The sequence below is a fragment of the Acartia tonsa genome, chromosome 14, assembly GCF_053477335.1.
Source record: "Acartia tonsa isolate MP-2025a chromosome 14, ASM5347733v1, whole genome shotgun sequence".
NCBI classification, from domain to species: Eukaryota; Metazoa; Arthropoda; class Copepoda; order Calanoida; family Acartiidae; genus Acartia; species Acartia tonsa.
Window position 1 is genome coordinate 35,919,243 of NC_137273.1, and position 18,166 is coordinate 35,937,408.

General features: G+C 36.4%; 4 protein-coding genes across 4 annotated transcripts; 3 read left to right on the plus strand and 1 right to left on the minus strand.

Annotated features, from left to right (window-relative positions):
- Window positions 1-543: 543 nt before the first annotated feature.
- Window positions 544-1,162, plus strand: LOC145305516 (histone H2B-like). Its single transcript, XM_080147143.1, has one exon. The coding sequence runs from the start codon at window positions 740-742 to the stop codon at window positions 1,112-1,114; it is 375 nt and encodes a 124-aa protein (XP_080003269.1). The 5' UTR covers window positions 544-739; the 3' UTR covers window positions 1,115-1,162.
- A 7,603-nt stretch (window positions 1,163-8,765) lies between these two features.
- On the minus strand, window positions 8,766-9,304 carry LOC145305441 (histone H4-like; the record flags this gene model as incomplete). The annotated part of the gene is made up of 1 exon (XM_080147058.1): window positions 8,766-9,304. A coding segment is annotated over one exon (306 nt), but the record flags the coding sequence as incomplete, so codon positions are not given.
- A 3,536-nt stretch (window positions 9,305-12,840) lies between these two features.
- Window positions 12,841-13,200, plus strand: LOC145305792 (histone H3-like). Its single transcript, XM_080147602.1, has one exon. The coding sequence runs from the start codon at window positions 12,842-12,844 to the stop codon at window positions 13,181-13,183; it is 342 nt and encodes a 113-aa protein (XP_080003728.1). The 5' UTR covers window position 12,841; the 3' UTR covers window positions 13,184-13,200.
- Window positions 13,201-15,371: 2,171 nt separating this feature from the next.
- On the plus strand, window positions 15,372-16,840 carry LOC145305442 (histone H3-like). Its single transcript, XM_080147059.1, has 2 exons — window positions 15,372-15,383; window positions 16,555-16,840. Exons 1-2 carry the CDS (start codon window positions 15,372-15,374, stop codon window positions 16,795-16,797), a joined length of 255 nt encoding a protein of 84 aa, XP_080003185.1. The 3' UTR covers window positions 16,798-16,840.
- The last annotated feature ends 1,326 nt before the right edge of the window (window positions 16,841-18,166 follow it).

Genomic DNA, 18,166 nt, shown 5'->3' on the forward strand with positions numbered 1-18,166 from the left:
ATTACATTTATTGATGTCTATTGAAGAAACACTAATATTACATTTATTGATGTCTATTGAAGAAACACTAGTATTTCACATATTGATGTTTACTCAAGAAATACTAATATTACATATATTGATGTCTATTGAAGAAACACTAGTATTACACATATTGATGTTTACTCAAGAAACACTAACATTACAGATATTGATTGATGGATGTAGGCAATTTTCTTACCCAAAGCTCTCTCTTTAAATCAGAGCTCCAATGCGCATGGCCACTCTATAAAAATACTTAAATTTCAAATATATTTGGAAATATCAAATAACTTGAATGGAATAATATTTTTTAATTAAAATGTCATGATGTTTTCTTATTCTTGATGGTATGCGTAATGCTGGATTAATTTAACTCTTCATTAAAGGGAAGCTTTTTCATAGTTTTTTTGGGAGGATTTCTACAGAGAGAAACTGTTCCTACATTTTTTCATTTTAACAAAATAAAGATTTTTTATCTTTTCATTTGTTCTTTTATCCATGCAGTGGAACAGACACTCGGCGCGGTGCATCACTAGGTGACCCAACACGGCACGGTGCACATAATCCCCTCCTACAGCGATATCACCTGCCTTGTCCTCATTGTTAAACAATGGATTAAAAATAAATGCGGGAACTACTACCCTAGGAAATTGAACACACTGGGTGTATAAAAGCAAGGGGATCTATTGCTACTACCAGATTCATTATCTACATCAACATGCCCCCCAAGGTTTCAGGAAAGGCTGCCAAGAAGTCCGGCAAGGCCCAGAAGGCCATTGCTAAGGGAGACAAGAAGAAGAAGAAGCTGAGAAGGAAGGAGTCTTATGCCATCTACATCTACAAGGTGTTGAAGCAGGTGCACCCCGACACTGGTGTATCCAGCAAGGCCATGAGCATCATGAACTCTTTTGTCAACGACATCTTTGAGCGTATCGCTGCTGAGGCTTCCCGTCTGGCTCACTACAACAAGAGGTCCACCATCACCTCCAGGGAGATCCAGACTGCTGTCAGGCTTCTCCTGCCCGGAGAATTGGCCAAGCACGCTGTCTCTGAGGGAACCAAGGCTGTCACCAAGTACACCAGCTCCAAGTAATTTAATCATCTCGACTGCCCACAGGAACAAACGGTCCTATACAGGACCAACCAATTTTATCATTGAAAGATATTCTAGATGAAATAACTACTAATTATCCTTATACTAAAGTAACAGGATGTCTGTGTGTCTGTACCGAAGGATCTCGCTAACCGCTGAACCGATCGGGTTCTCCTTAACAGGGTAGATTGTCATATGTCCCAGGAAGGTTTTTAACTATTTTGGGGGAGGGTACCACCACCCTCCCAAGAGAAATCCCAATAAAATCAAAAATATTAAATATTTCCGCCGCATAGTGTCGCTAGCATAGTCGCGCTGCGTAGTCGCATGAATTCAACTATTGATAACATAGACAAGTTATTTCTCAAATTAGATAAGTAAAAGAAAAACAAACATGTAAAGGCCACTAGAGGCCTCTAGGGGCGTAGCCGCTAGTCTTAATATATAAAGTAGTAAGCTTTTCTTTGTCTGTAGTTAAGTATCTCGCTAACCGCTGAACTGATCGGGTTCTCCTTAACAGGGTAGCTTCTCATAGGTCCCGGGAAGGTTTATAACTTAAACTACTTTGGGGGAAGGTATCAGCACCCTCTTAAGAGAAATCACAAAAAAATCGATTTTTTTTTTAGAGACTTGAACGCAACATAGACATGTTATTAAAAAAACCATAAGTGCCACTAGAGGCCTTTAGGGGCGTAACCGCTAGTACATAATATTTTACTTTAATGTTAACTATTCCCTATGATATTTTACCTTCCTTATCCTATGATTTAGTTTTTACCTGAACTTCGAGGTGAATTAATTTGAATTGTTTAAAGCGAAAATTTTCTATAAATAGGATCGGTTCGTCCGTCAGTCATTAACGGTTAGCTCTTATTTAGGCAATTGTCCTATCGATTTCACACTTTGCATGGTAATTCTTGTAGTAATTAGGTAGGATTTAGAAAGCGTAGCAACTTTCTTATCGTCATTTTAATCGTGTTAATTTTAACTATGTAACAGCATTTTTTTGTTTTTGGCTGATTCCTAGGACAACAAAGTACAACGTTATAAGCGGAGATGCTCCATTTTAATCAAGTCCTAAAAATGTAAATATGTCCTTAAATATTATCCTGTATTTAAGCAGTTTTTCCTACAAATTTTATTCATATTTTGATAAAGTTCTGACACTCTAAAATTGTTAATGGTCATTTGTCCTTCCATTTAAGATTCGCTTTTATGGATGATGTCATCCTTGTTTATTTAAACCTGCTCACACTAATATGATAATTAATATCATTGATCAAGGCCCAGTTCTATACAAAACAGAAGGAGATTATGTTGGTCACTTCTACGAGTGGAGGCAGAGGAAGTAGGTCGCCCCCTTGCAGTATCTCCACCCCCACAACTGCAATCAACATCGGGGCGACCGTGGGACCAAGAACCAACAAGAACCGTTCCCTATCATCAACCACCGTCATCGTACATCCGGTTTTTCCAGCTGCCAGACAATGAGTATCCCTCAGCTAATTGGAATTTTTAACTAGTGTGACAACAAAGCATATACCAGCCTCTTTGCTTTGGCTATTATTAATACGAGCTGGAATAGAGCAAAACCCAGGCCCAGTCTGGAAATGTAACATCTGTAAGAAAAACCTGTCATCCATATCAGTTGAATGCTCATCCTGCCATACCTGGATCCACATAAAATGCTCAGGACTAACATCATCCAATTCCAAACAAAGATGCCAACTACCAACCTGGCAAGGACCCTGCTGTTACATTCCCCCACCCCCCCGCAGAAACACCCCCCCCCCCAAGTCGACAACCACCCCCCCAACCCACCCCCCACCAAAGGCCGACACCCCCCCACCCCAACCCACGCCACCCCCCTCGTAGGCAACCCCCCCCCCCATCGACGCAACCCTCCCCCACAACCACCACCCCCCTCAAACAGTAGCAACGAAGATAGCTTAAAAATTTTACAACACAACATAAATGACATAAACGGAAAGTTAGACGAACTCCTCAACTTCATGGACAACAACAACATTATGATTGCAGCAATCCAAGAAACAAAATTGACTGGCAAATCAAAGCCGAAGAAAACACCAGGCTACACAATGGTCAGGAAAGATAGAGGATCCGACAAAGGGGGAGGCATTGCCTTCCTTGTACACGAAACCATCCACTTCCAAACAGAGCCAAATCCACCTGCTCTGGACAGAGATCCCCACATAGAAGCCCAGACAATCAAGATTCCTGGCAAAGACTGCAACCTTACCATCAGAAATGTGTACATACCACCATCCAGCAGTTGTCAAACTCAGTACACACCTGCCATCGAAGATCTTCTTAACGACACCAACACAACTTCACTTGTCATCGGCGATTTCAACGCGCACCACAAAACATGGTATACTGAGGGAAATGAAGACGCAAGAGGAAAACAAATAATTGAAATAATAGAAGGTACTAACATTGGATTCACCAATGAAGATCAACCCACTAGAGTTGCTAATGGCTCCAGCACTGCACCTGACCTTGGACTCGCCACATCAGACATCCTACCGTCCATTGACTGGAGTACAGAGACCAAACTCAGCTCAGATCACCTTCCTATTATACTAACAATAAATGGAGAGTTCAAGCGCCATAAATCTGCAAATAGAACATACACCAACTTCGCCAAAGCAGACTGGACAGGTTTCAAAGACTTCACTGAAAACGCCTTTGCAACAGCTCCTGCTGTCACAAACGTTCACAAAAGTGAAAAGCTCTTTAGAAAAATTGTTCAAAAAGCAGCAAAGAAATTCATACCATCAGGACGCATCATGAAACCTATCAACTCCATCCCCACCGAAGCTGCTGACATAATCAAAGAGCGTGATAGAATCAGAGAACAAGACCCATCTGACCAAAGAATACCTGACCTCAACAAGAACATTACAAAGAACATAAATGAGCACAAGCAGAAAAAATGGCAAGAACACCTAGACCAATGTGCCCCTGGATCACAAAAGTTGTGGAAAACCATCAAACAGCTAAATAACAATCAACATCAACAACCTGCCAACCAAGGCATAAACTTTGGCGGCAGGACAACAAACGATCCAAAGAAGATAGCCGACAACTTTAATCGACTATATACACCTGGTACCAACATCAAACCAATCAAACAGTCTAGACATGTCATCAGAAAATTAAAGAAGCTGCGCAAACAAGAACAAACTGTCACCATAACAGTGCAGCAGACTGTAACAGCTATCAAGAAATCTAAGAACTCCAAAGCACTCGGACCAGATGGACTCTCTCCAATCATGCTTAAGAACCTCGGACTAAATGGACTGACCTTCCTAACCAACATCTACAACCGCTGCCTGCTGACCACAACAATTCCATCGGTGTGGAAGACAGGAAGAATTATTCCAATCTTGAAGCCGAACAAACCAGCTGATATTGGCTCTAGTCATAGACCAATTTCACTCTTGTCCCCAGCTGCTAAGATCCTGGAAGCAGTTCTCCTCCCATCAATAACTGAAGCAGTAAACCTTGCAGACCACCAGCATGGTTTCAGGAAAGGCCGCTCCACAACAACTGCTCTACATGACATCTACGAGCACGTGACTGAAGGACTAAACCAGAAGAAGCCAGTCAGCCGAACAATATCTGTTGCTATTGACCTGTCAAAAGCATTTGACACAGTTGACCATGCACAACTCCTGGACGACATATCTCAGCTCAATCTCAACTCCTACATCAAGAGATTCCTCTGCGCCTACCTCCGAGGCAGACAGACATATGTTGAATACAGGGGAGCTAAATCTGGTTTCAGAAAAGTCAAGCAAGGAGTCCCACAAGGGGGTGTGCTATCTCCGACATTGTTCAATTTATATATGTCCAAGATGCCCGCTCCACCAAACAACATCAAACTTGTGTCCTATGCTGATGACTCAAACGTCCTCAAGTCTGGTAAAACCATCGAAGAAATATGTCCTGATCTTAATGCATACCTTGATGTACTTGATGCTTGGTTCAAATCAAGAAACTTGTTTATCTCACCATCAAAGTCATCAGCAACCATCTTCACCACCTTCAGCAACGAACTGTCAGATGAACTTCCAATCAACATCAATGGTGAACAAGTACCCACAGTCACCCAGCCAAAGTTTCTAGGCGTCACCTTTGACAGCCTCCTGTCCTTCAAACATCATGCAGACGACCTGAAAGCTAAAGTACAATCTAAGGCCAACGTGCTCAAGGCTCTCTCAGGCACGACCTGGGGGAAAGACAAAGAAGTCCTCCTAAACACCTACAAAGCTATTGGACAGTCCCAACTAAATTATGCATGCCCCATCTGGACACCCCACCTAAGTAATACATCATGGAACAACCTTCAGGTGGCCCAGAATTCCTCTTTACGAGTGGCAACAGGCTGTTTGAAAATGACCAATATCGATCATCTTCATTCAGAAACAAAAATCATGCCTGTAAAAGCCCACTGTGAGATGATCTCCAAGCAGTACCTGATGTCAACCTAGAAACCTGACCATCCATGCAACAGCGACCTAAATGCCCCAGCACCACCAAGAGTAATGAAAAATACTCTTAAGACACGTTTTGGTGATGAAATCAGTAATTTACTGCCAAACGGGGTCCCTGACAACACCACCTACAAACAAAAACTCAAGGAGATTCATACCCGAGAAGTGTCCAAAACCATCAGAAACCTGAAAGATAATCCTGTCTTAAACATGCCAGCACCAAAAGTCAACAAGACTGAGAGAACACTACCAAGGAAGACCAGATCTACACTAGCGCAGCTCAGATCTGGCAAGAGCTCATTCCTCAACAACACTCTCAACAGATTCTCTGCTGAGATTCAATACAAATGTCCACACTGCAACAACACACCACATGACACACAACATCTTTTCAACTGCCCAACAAGACCTACCACACTAGCAGTAAAATCACTCTGGGAGAAACCAGTCGAAGTGGCAGCCTTCCTGGAACTACCTGGAATAAACGATGACGGAGGTTAAATGTACAGGCTACAAAACAAAACAAACATACAAAACAGAAAAATATATATATTTTTTTAATTTGATACTATTATATGTATTTAAATAGTTGTTTTAGAAAGAAGGTGTATCAACTTTTTTGCTTTTTATTTAAGATAGCTAGCCGGTTCTTTTAGTAAGTAGTAGATGTAAAAATTTTTTTGAATTAAGATATGCAATCGGTTTTTTTTGTAGACCTCTTATTTTTTAAGTAATTTAAGTTTTTTTAAAGAATAATTAAGTCAATTTTAAGGTACTAAAACGCAACAAAATAAAAGAAGAAAATGGCCAGTATGAACAAAAATAGTAAGATCTTTAATTTGACACCTTACTTTTAAAATTCTGTTGAGTAATTAATGAAGAAATCAATTTTTTTAACCTCGGTTTAATCAAAACTTTGAAGTAAAATATAATCTCCCACAGGCATAAAAAATATGGGTTCATATATACCTTTAGAATCAGAAAAATATTACGAATCCATTGTAAGCAAAATTGAAAAAAGTAAAAAAATAAAATAATAAAAATGGCCCAACGTATTATTTTTTACAGGTAACACTTAATTGTAACTATTAAACTAGCCAATCACAAGTCTCAAAAATTGACTAATCGGGAAGCTTAACCTCAAAACCTCAACCAATAGAATTGACAAAAAAAAAGGATAATGTTCAAAGAATATATACAATAGATACTACAATGAAAATAGTGATACTTACATAACATGTAAAGAACGAAAAATTATGAACAAATATGCTTCAATCTGTTTATAAACTTCAAAACAATGCAGTTAAAAATGCTTTATTGTTTCTTGTGTTTAAAAAATATCTGTTACATTGTATGTATATTTATTTAGGTTTATTTCAAGTTTCAAGTTTTCAAGTTGTTCAACCCTTTAAAGCCGAAAATTATGATTCTTAAAATAAACTTATATTTTTTATTATAGTTTTATAAAACTTTTTCAATTTAGCTAACAATGGATTCATAATATTTTCTGATTCTAAAGTTATATATGAACCCATATTTTTTATGCCTGTGGAAGATTATATTTTACTTCAAAGTTTTGATTAAACCGAGGTTAAAAAAATTGATTTTTTCAATAATTACTCAACATAATTTTAAAAGTAAGGTGTCAAATTAAAGATCTTACTATTTTTGTTCATACTGGCCATTTTCTTCTTTTATTTTGTTGCGTTTTAGTACCTTAAAACCGACTTAATTATTTTTTTTTAAAAACTTAAATTACTTAAAAAATAAGAGGTCTACAAAAAAAACCGATTGCATATCTGAATTCTATGAAAAATTTAACATCTACTACTTACTGAAAGAACCGGCTAGCTATCTTAAATAAAAAGCAAAAAAGTTGATACATCTTCTTTGTTAATATCGCTTTTTTTGTTAGCTGTGCTGTTTCGTTTATTATTACATACACTTTTATCACTACTTTTCTAGTTTGATATGCGGACCTAAGTTGTGCTACCATTTGGCAGCTATATGCATTTAAACTCATTTTGTCACAAGCATGTCTTGTTAATTTTGTCTTCAATAAAACAACTTTTTAAGGCATAAGTTATCAAATTGCTAAGAAAATTTAGTTTTACGAGCGAAGCTACACTATAATCCACCTTGTCTGTCCGTCCGTAACGCTTTGGGCGAAACGTAATTTGTCCATCTGTCTGTTAATTGGGGTGCTGAATTTCCTACATTTTTAAGTTTTCGTGATTTAATCCCCTTCCATTCATAATAGACGGCTGAAATTTTCAGGAATTAAATAAATTCACATTACACACGACATATTTTTACATAGTTTCATTATGACTAGCGGCTACGCCTCTAGAGTCGATTAATGTTGGATATACCCTCATCCAAAATAGTTTTAAACCTTCCATGGAGAAGGAAAAGAAAATCACAAAATCGACTAACGGACTAAGTATTAGTAAATTGTACACTAAATGTTATTACTAATTGGTAACTTAAAAAACAAACATTCTAATCTAGAACAAGCGAACATTAACTTTTGTAAAGTGTCAGAACTGAATATGTCTTAACACAATTGCTAAAACTCAGAATACTGTCTAAGGACATACTAACATTTGTAAGATAGATTATAAAATAACTAGCGGCTTCGCCCCTATCCTCTAGGGGTTTTGCCCCAAGAAATGATAAAAAAAAGTTAAGGTGGAATTATTAAAAAAAAGGACCAAGAAAATCTTTTTCAAAAAAAAAGGACTAAGGATATCTCCTACAAAAAAAATTGGGGAGGGATTTTTTGTTTTGGGGGGGGTTGGGGGTGTCCCACCCCCCCCCCCCAAGTAAATAGCCTAAAACCAGTAGATATATTCCCTGAAGAGTAGAATCCGATCGGTTCAGTGGTTACCGAGATCTTAAGCTTCAGACAGACTTCAAGCTACTTTGTATTATAGATATCACATGCAGAAAATTCTTGTCAAAAAAATTAAAAATGATTATTGAACGAACGTGACATTCTAACTCGTACCTAACTACTACAGTAATCACCATGCAAAGTTTGAATGCGATGGTACAACTCTAACGTCACATTAAATTAACGAGGAGACTAAGAGCTATCAGTTAAAGAAGGACCTTTTAGTTTAAATTTATTTGTGGGGAGGAAGTGCCATTTTCTACTAGGCTCGATAGTTGTAAACCTTCGGATGACCTAAAAGAAGTTGCACTGTAAAATATAGCTTAATTTAACTTTTAACACTTAGTTTTTAAATGTGGCACACTAATTGCAATGATAAAATTTGATAATAGTTACAAGAATTTCTCTTCGAGATAAAAATGGTTGGCTCTGTAAAGAGCCGTTTGTTGTTTCCGATGAGCAGTAAGTTTAACCTCCGAATCCGTACAGGGTGCGGCCTTGCCTCTTAAGGGCATAGACAACATCCATAGCGGTGACAGTCTTCCTCTTGGCGTGTTCAGTGTAGGTGACAGCATCTCTGATAACATTCTCAAGGAAGACCTTAAGAACACCACGGGTCTCCTCATAGATAAGTCCAGAGATACGCTTGACACCACCACGACGAGCTAAACGCCTGATAGCGGGCTTGGTAATGCCCTGGATGTTATCTCTCAACACCTTCCTATGCCTCTTAGCACCTCCCTTTCCAAGTCCTTTTCCATAGTTGCCAGATATTTTTCAGATCAAAGTGTACAAATAAGGTGTACATTGGACCTCCAATGTGTACATTTTGGAGGGGAAGGGGGAAAAGGGAGGGGGGAATGGGGAGAAGGGGATGGGGTACGAGGGGGATTTGCTATGCTATCCTAATAGGAATTACACTAGTGGCATCTAGGAGCTCTTAAGGGAGAAGAGGGAGTCAACCTCACACTTTTAGTTGTAATTTTACAAGTTACTACAAAAAATATAAATATTTAGTTAAACTTCAATGTTTATAACCAGAAAATCGAGAAAGGAAGCCAATTTTTGGGGGTAAAAAGTCCATTTTTGGAAGGAAAATTTCAATTTTTGTGTGTACACGTGTACATTTTTTTAAAAATCTTGAAAATGTGTACATCCTCATCGGTTTTGCCCAATGTGTACATTTGTCAAAAATCAGGTCAAAAATGCGTACATTACGCACAAAATGTGTACATCTGGCACCGTTGTCCTTTTCCTCCCTTGCCTCTTCCGGTCATCTTGATTGGTTAATTTCAGAAATGAAACTGAATCGACAACCTCCAACACAACATATTTATAGTCAACTCACGCAAATCCCTCGAACTCTGATTGGATGTTAGTCTCGTCGTTCCAGTATAACAAAGGCAGGTGAAACTTTACCACAAAAACTATGTGTATAACTCGCGCCATACAGCATAGTCTTAGTGTTTGGAGAGGGAGACAGTGGGGGTGTGTAGACTTCGAGAGGGATTAAGTTCTATTTTTATCACAACACAAAAGAAAATAGGAGGGAAATTCCATAAGACTGTTATTTGATTGAGAAATTGTAATATTTTTCTTAGATCTTTGATATTTATCAGGATAAAATATGCCTTATTGAAAAATCTTTCATTTTGAAAAGAAGAAATATCCTTCTTATATCAAGAAAAACTTAATTATAATTTTTTAAGAGGCATGAAATTGAAAAAAATTTATATTAAGGTATTAAATTCTAATACTTAACAATAAAAGACCTGGGAAATTTCTAAAACTTTAATATAAACACCTTTATCATTCCTATATTTTTAAAAGCGAAGCTTTTCTCTAATTAGGGTCCGTCCGTCCGTCCGTTACAGTTGGCTCTTTTCGTTAATTTAAACATGTTAGAATTGTCCTATCGACTTCAAACTTTCCATGATGAAACCTATAACAATTAAATACGACTTAGAAAGCGAAGAAACTCTATAATCAATACCAGAAACAAGCGTATGTTTTACTTTTTTGACAACAAATTTTTAAAATTTTAAAATTATCCTATTCGTCTGAGTTTTTGAGTACTGACTGATTCCTATTACAACAAAGTTTAGAAGCCCTAAAAACGTCAGAATGTCCTTAAACAGTAACATATATTTAATCAGTTTTGCAACAAATTTACTTACAATTTTGTATAGACATATGCCTTAATATCAGTTTATTCACATATGACACTTTACAAGTGTTAATGTTCGTTTGTCCTTCCATTTCAGAGCTTCGCTTTTATGGATGTTGTCATCCTTGTTAGAATAAATAAAACTTATTTTATTTATTTTAAAGTCTTAATGTTTAAAACATAGCTCTAACAGAAGTATATTTGTTTAACGAATATATCCAAGAAATGTTCCATGAAATGAATCTTATATTTTTTTATATTTATAAAGATTGCGATTTTCTACTAAGTACTAATACGTACTAGGTGAGCTTCTAAACAAAATTTAAACATTTACTTTACCAAGGAGCAAATCGTCAAATATATTCAATTTCTATATACAAAAAAAATTGATATGCTTGGAAGTTTTATAAAGGGGGTGCAAAAAAGGTGGACATTTTTAAAATTGAAATTGCTCAGCTTGTATTCATAGTATAAAAATGTCATGCATACCGTTAGAACCGCCCTGCTTTAAACTCCAGTTTTTAGAAATATAAGAAGAATTTATGTGCGAAGTATAGTTTAGGAGCTTCGTGGTAAAATATCCCAACTGCCATAAAACTTGATTTGAGAGTTAAACATTAAAGATTAAAGTAAAGGTTGTGAAAAAAATACTAACATTTTTGAAATTCTAATTGCGCGGCTTGTGTTAATAGTGGTAAATGTTATGCATACTTATGGAATCGTTATATTTTTTTGGAAATATAAGAACCATTACTGTGCTACGTAAAATTTATGAGTAATACAAGCCGAGTAATTGCAATTTTAAAAATGTCCGCGTTTTTTTTGCACACTATAGATATTTAGCTAGAATATTATTATAAAGTTAACCAAAATTTCGGGTTTAATAATGTTTTTGAAATATTTATGTATTATATTAGTGTAATATCATATTAGGAGTAAATTACTCTCATATAAATTATTAGGGTTTATCAGTTGATACTACTTAAGTTAAGATACGCCTATTTTAATTACATGAATAAACTACTTCTTAACTCAACATAACTTCATAATAAGTCTATAAATTATACATTTATATTATGGTTTTAATTTAAATTGATACATTAACCTTCTAAATATGCAAAAATATAATTTTCATAAAGCCCGTCCTTTGTTTTTGTTGAATATGAAAAACCGTTGGGATTTAAGTTTCCTGTTAGTAGGTAGGTAGTATGTTAGGCTTTCCAATGTTTGAATTTTCCCTTCAAGTGAAAACATCTGCCCTATTAAATAGTACGTGACTGTACGGCATTTTTAATCTGGCCCTAGTTACCCATACATACATCCTAGGATTGTCTAAACGTAGACGCTATTTCATGTTAGGTTCCCGCCCCCTTATACTTTAACCCACCCCCTTTTTAAAGATTCCCCCTTAAGAATAACTACACCCCATTTGTTTGGGTGATATCTCATCCCTGTACATCAAACTACCTTCTCTTTTATGGCGTATTTCATTCCTCTTCACCAACTAATATATCAGTGGATTGAACTATAAATAATAAACCGAGGAAATTTTCAGATAAGTTGAATTTCACCGTTCATCATGGCTCGTACCAAGCAAACTGCCCGTAAATCTACCGGAGGAAAGGCTCCCCGCAAACAGCTGGCCACCAAGGCTGCCAGCAACGGTGCCAGATGTACACATTTTGTGCGTAATGTACGCATTTTTGACCTGATTTTTGACAAATGTACACATTGGGCAAAACTGATGAGGATGTACGCATTTTCAACATTTTTAAAAAAATGTACACGTGTACACACAAAAATTGAAATTTTCCTTCCAAAAATGGATCTTTTACCCCCAAAAATTGGCTTCCTTTCTCGATTTTCTGGTTATAAACATTGAAGTTTAACTGAATATTAATATTTTTTGTAGTAACTTGTAAAATTACAACTAAAAGTGTGAGGTTGACTCCCTCTTCTCCCTTAAGAGCTCCTAGATGCCACTAGTGTAATTCCTATTAGGATAGCATAGCAAATCCCCCTCGTACTCCATCCCCTTCTCCCCATTCCCCCCTCCCTTTTCCCCCTTCCCCCCAAAATGTACACATTGGAGGTCCAATGTACACCTTATTTGTACACTTTGATCTGAAAAATATCTGGCAACTATGGCTGCCAGGAAATCTGCCCCTGCCACCGGTGGAGTTAAAAAGCCCCACAGATACAGGCCCGGTACCGTTGCTCTCCGTGAGATCAGACGTTACCAGAAATCCACTGAGCTTCTGATCCGCAAGCTTCCCTTCCAGCGTCTGGTCAGAGAAATTGCCCAGGACTTCAAGACTGACCTGAGATTCCAGTCCAGCGCTGTCATGGCTCTGCAGGAGGCTAGCGAGGCCTACCTGGTTGGTCTCTTTGAGGACACCAACCTGTGCGCCATCCACGCCAAGAGAGTTACCATCATGCCCAAGGACATCCAGCTCGCCAGGAGAATCCGCGGTGAACGTGCTTAAGCTTACTGATTTTGACCTACAGCAGAAAACGGCTCTTTATAGAGCTAACCACTAATATCAAAGAGCATTGATTCTCAATCCATCTTAAATTGTTTTTAGTTAATGATATATAAATTAAAGGAGGATGTGCACAATTCCCATTTGGGCAGGGGGGGGGGGGTTACTCGAGAACTTAGAGCTAGAGGGAGCTAATTTTGGATTTAAGCTTGTATAGGGCCAAAGTTACTTTTAAAAAATTTTTTTTTTTTTGGGGGGGGGGCGGGTGGATTATACTATAGGGTGTTTCTAAGAAATGACTTGAGATAAATGGAGCAAACCTATATTTGATTTTATAATTATCGCTGACCACCCAAACCTCAAATTTAGGGGGGGGGGGGGGTGGATTATACTATATGGTGTTTCTAAGAAACGACTTGAGATAAATGAAGCAAACCTTGGGATAACACTTTTGTAGGCCTATATTTGACTTTAGAATTATTGTTGACCACCAACCCACCCCCAAACCCCTAATTTAGGGGGGGGGGGGGTGGATTATACTACAGGGTGTTTATAAGAAACGACTTGAGATAAATGGAGCAAACCTTGGGATAAAACTTTTGTAGGCCTATATTTGATTTTATAATTATCGCTGACCACCCACCCACCCCCAAACCCCAAATTTAGGGGGGGGGGGGGTGGATTATACTATATGGTGTTTCTAAGAAACGACTTGAGATAAATGGAGCAAACCTTGAGATAACACTTTTGTAGGCCTATATTTGATTTTATAATTATCATTGACCACCCACCCACCCCCTCTTTTAAAAAAACTGAACTAAGTAACCACTAGGTACACATATTATTTTGGGACTTTCCTTCTAGGGGCTTGTGGAGCAAAAGACCCCCGAAAACTAAAAATAGCAGTTGTGAGCTTATTTTTAAAGATAACAGCATGATTTTTTTAAAAGAAAACTTTTTAAAAATAACCGACGAAGTAACCATTACCAGAGATGGTTTTTTTTAAAAAAGAACAAACCAGTTTGTTTTTTTTGGTTTAAACCGGATTTATTGGTTTTTATTAATAAAAACAAGTTTTTTTTGTTTTTTTTAATAATATCCAAATTATAGTATTCTAATTTAGTATTAAGTTAATTATATTTTATCTAGGGATATTAGAAGGGACATGAAAGTGCAGAAAAATAACTTAAAACCTTACGACGACTTTTTTATAAAAATCAAACAGCCTAAAACCACCCTGGGACCTATAAGAAGCTTCACTCTAAAGGAGAACCATATCGGTTCAGCGGTTAGCGAGATTCTTTGCTACAGACAAAAAAAGCTTACTACTTTATAAAATAGGATAAAATTAAGGTTAAAACTTAAAAATGAAGTAACTAGGTATTAAATGATCTTTCTTCTTAGTAAATAAATCTAATTAACTATTACTACCCTAAATCTGTAATATAACCACTAACGGTTGGAGGATTGGCGGGGAGGTGGCGTTGAATGCCTGCCCCCCCTCCCCTCCTCTGTTTTTTTCTATCCCATTTTCTGTGTATAAAAGGCAGAGGGCTATAACTGAGAGACTTTCGAAATATGGATATGACACATAACTGAGAGTTAAAATTTCTTTAATACCTCCTTCCTGGCGGGCACAAGATGCCAGCAAATCTGGTAAGGTCATTCAGGTAAAAAGAAAAAATATTTTTTTACTTAAACAAAGCATTTCATGTTATCTAATATTAAATATCCTATTGTCGTACATCCTCATATGTAATATAGGTGTTCAAGTTGATTCCAGGTTCCAGGCATAATCCTGTAAGTCCTGAACCTCCAGGTCTCCAAAAATCTTTAACCGGTTCCTGTGACCACAATTTTTACTTGAAGATTTCAAATTTTAAACTTAGGCTTTTTTTATATATCTTCATGACATATTACAATTTCATAAAATCTGTTGCCGTTTACCTGCCAACCGTTGGTTTGCGGCTGGCAGCTGCCGAGTACTGCTGCCACCGCCAAAATTTATGTTTTGAGATTTCTAATATAAAATTTACATAAAGATAAACATATTCAGAAAAAATTGTTCTTCTAACTTCAATAATAAGAAAATTACAGCCATTTAAGATTTAAAAAAAACAGAGATTTTTGTTGTAAAATAAAAAATATTATATTGCCGGATATCCGGCCCAACCCTAGTCTCTATTTCACTATGTCTACTGTTGTATGCTATTAGATATAATCACAAAAGTACAAGATTTAAACTAATAAAAGAATTTTGAATCAGGTATTTATGTTTTTGACTGTATTTTTTACATTATAAAAAGATATAACTGGAAAGATAGGCCTTTGTATTTAAATATTTTAAAAAAAAAACATTGAAACCATCCCACCTTGGTTTTTTTGTTTTTTTAGCTTTTTTTTTGGTTTAAACCACTTGATTAAAACCACGTGGTTTTTTTTATGCCATCCTTGACCATTACACATTTTATTTAGGGTCTTTCCTTCTAGAGGGCATGTGAAGCAAAAGACCCCCCAAAACTAAAATTAAAAATTAGGAGTTATAAGCTTATTTGTAAAGATATCAACCTGAGTTTTTAAAAGAAAACTTTTTAAGAATAACTGAACTAAGTTAAAATCACACATTTTATTTTGGGTCTTTCCTTCTAGGGGCTTGTGGAGCAAAAGTCCTCTACACTAAAAATAGGATTTCTGAGCTTATTTTGAAAGATTTAAAACTAATTTTTTAAAAGAAAACTTTTCAAGAATAACTGAACTAAGTTACAATCACACATTTTATTTTGGGTCTTTCCTTCTAGGGGCTTGTGGAGCAAAAGTCCCCAACACTAAAAATATGAGTTCTCAGCTTATTTTGATAGATATAAACCTTTTTTTTTAAAAAGAAAACTTTTAAAAAATAACTGAACTAAGTTACCATTACACATTTCATTACAACCAAATCTGTTAAGGTTACCTAGTTCAGTTATTTTTAAAAAGTTTTCTCGTATTTATTTACATCCGGTGGATAGGAACCGGTTCTCATCCATACGAAAAAACTATGTCTAGCATCATATTATATCCAGCTTTCTACGAATATGAAAATGTGCAATCATAGAATTAAAACCAGTTTTTTTAGCCGATGCCTTCGTCACCTTGGGGCTAAAAAAACAAGTTTTAATCTCATAATTGTACATTCTATATCCACGGAAAGCCGTTTATAATATGATGCGAGAAATAACGATTCTTTGATATGTTTAATATAAGCTTAGAACTCCTATTTTTAGTTTTATGGGGTTTTCTGAGAAACACCCTAAAGTATAATCCAACCGCCCCCCCTCCCTGAATTAGGGGTTTGGGGGTGGGTGGGTGGTGAACGATAATTTTAAAATTACCAGAAATCCACTGAGCTCCTGATCCGCAAGCTGCCCTTCCAGCGTCTGGTCAGGGAGATTGCCCAGGACTTCAAGACTGACCTCAGGTTTCAGTCCAGCGCTGTAATGGCTTTGCAAGAGGCTAGCGAGGCCTACCTGGTAGGTCTCTTTGAGGACACAAACCTGTGCGCTATCCATGCCAAGCGGGTCACCATCATGCCCAAAGATATCCAGCTGGCCAGGAGAATCCGCGGTGAAAGTGCCTAAGTTTCCCAAACAAATGTTAACAAACGGCTCTTTAAAGAGCCAACCATGTTTATCCATGAGAAACAATTCTTAAATATAAATTATTCACATTACTACTCGATAACAAGGATGAGTTCTTCGTCTGTAAAATACTAATACTGTTTTCTTTTGCTGATCGTTGTTGTAGACTTAAAACTGGTCATTTTTTAAAGTAACAATATGTCTTGTCTGTCTGTAGCTTAAGTTCCATTATATCCTCCGAAGAAACAAAGTCTGGGGATGTTGGAGGTACCATCTCCTCAATTAGTCAAAAAAAACTTTCATGGAAAAATATAAAGCTTCACCAAAAATGGGAACCATAGCCGTCCAACAGTTGATGAACATCCTGTTACTTTTTACAAGGATACGTTTGTTTACTTTATTTCCGAATACCTAATCTTTAATTGCTATTATTTTTGCCAAGTATAATTATGTTAAAGATATCTTAAGAAGTTAAGTGATCTTAGGGACCTGAAAGAAGATAATTGTGTAAATCCCTATTCTTTCCACATTTAATACCTATTGTTTTTTACCTTTGTTTTCAAGGGGGGGGGGGGGGGAGTTTACCGAGATCTTATTGTACACAAACACATCCAGCACAAAGGATATTTGAAGATTTTGTTTCTAAAGTAATATTTATTTCTTAAGTTTTTCAATTGACTTTGAATTAAATTTTTTTTAAAATTGAAAGCAATGAAATAATTAAGTACAACTACATTAATATAAAAATATATACAAATGAAGATGTAAGGGACTATTCCATGTGGTGAATTTTGACAAAATTTACACAAATAAGTATAGTTTTTTTTGATCGAATCGTATTATAGACAGCTTTACGCGACTATTTAAATGAAAAAATACAAGATCTAAACCCCCAGAGCCCAAAGGCCTGGGCTAACAAAACTGTTATCATTTATATTCAACATTCGTGGAAAATTGTCTGTAGTACGATGCTATACATGATTTTTCAGTGTGACTCAGTACCGGTTCTAATCCAGCGGACATTAATCGGTTTCAAAGCTAAACTGAAAAAATGTTTTACAGAATTTATAATATTTAAGTAATTTGAAATGTAATATTTTTAGCAGCAAAGCTGATACTATAATCACAAATTCTCTCTTTTTCTTTTCCACTGAACATCTGCGTTTTAACTTATTTTATACGCTTTTCCTTTTAAGATTTTTTATACTTTGCTACGTATGGATTTTGTCATTCTTGTTCATCTTACTGTATATTGAATAGTTCTTTTAGTTCTGTGGCGTCGAATTTTATAACCCAATTTCTTATTTTAGATTTTTAGAAAAAGTAAAAAAAAAATTTTTGGTGGGGGGGGGGGGGGCGTGGAATTTTT

Coding starts and splice junctions, on each gene's coding strand:
- LOC145305792 (XM_080147602.1), top strand. CDS start 12,842: ATGGCTGCCAGGAAATCTGCCCCTGCCACCGGTGGAGTTAAAAAGCCC.
- LOC145305516 (XM_080147143.1), top strand. CDS start 740: ATGCCCCCCAAGGTTTCAGGAAAGGCTGCCAAGAAGTCCGGCAAGGCC.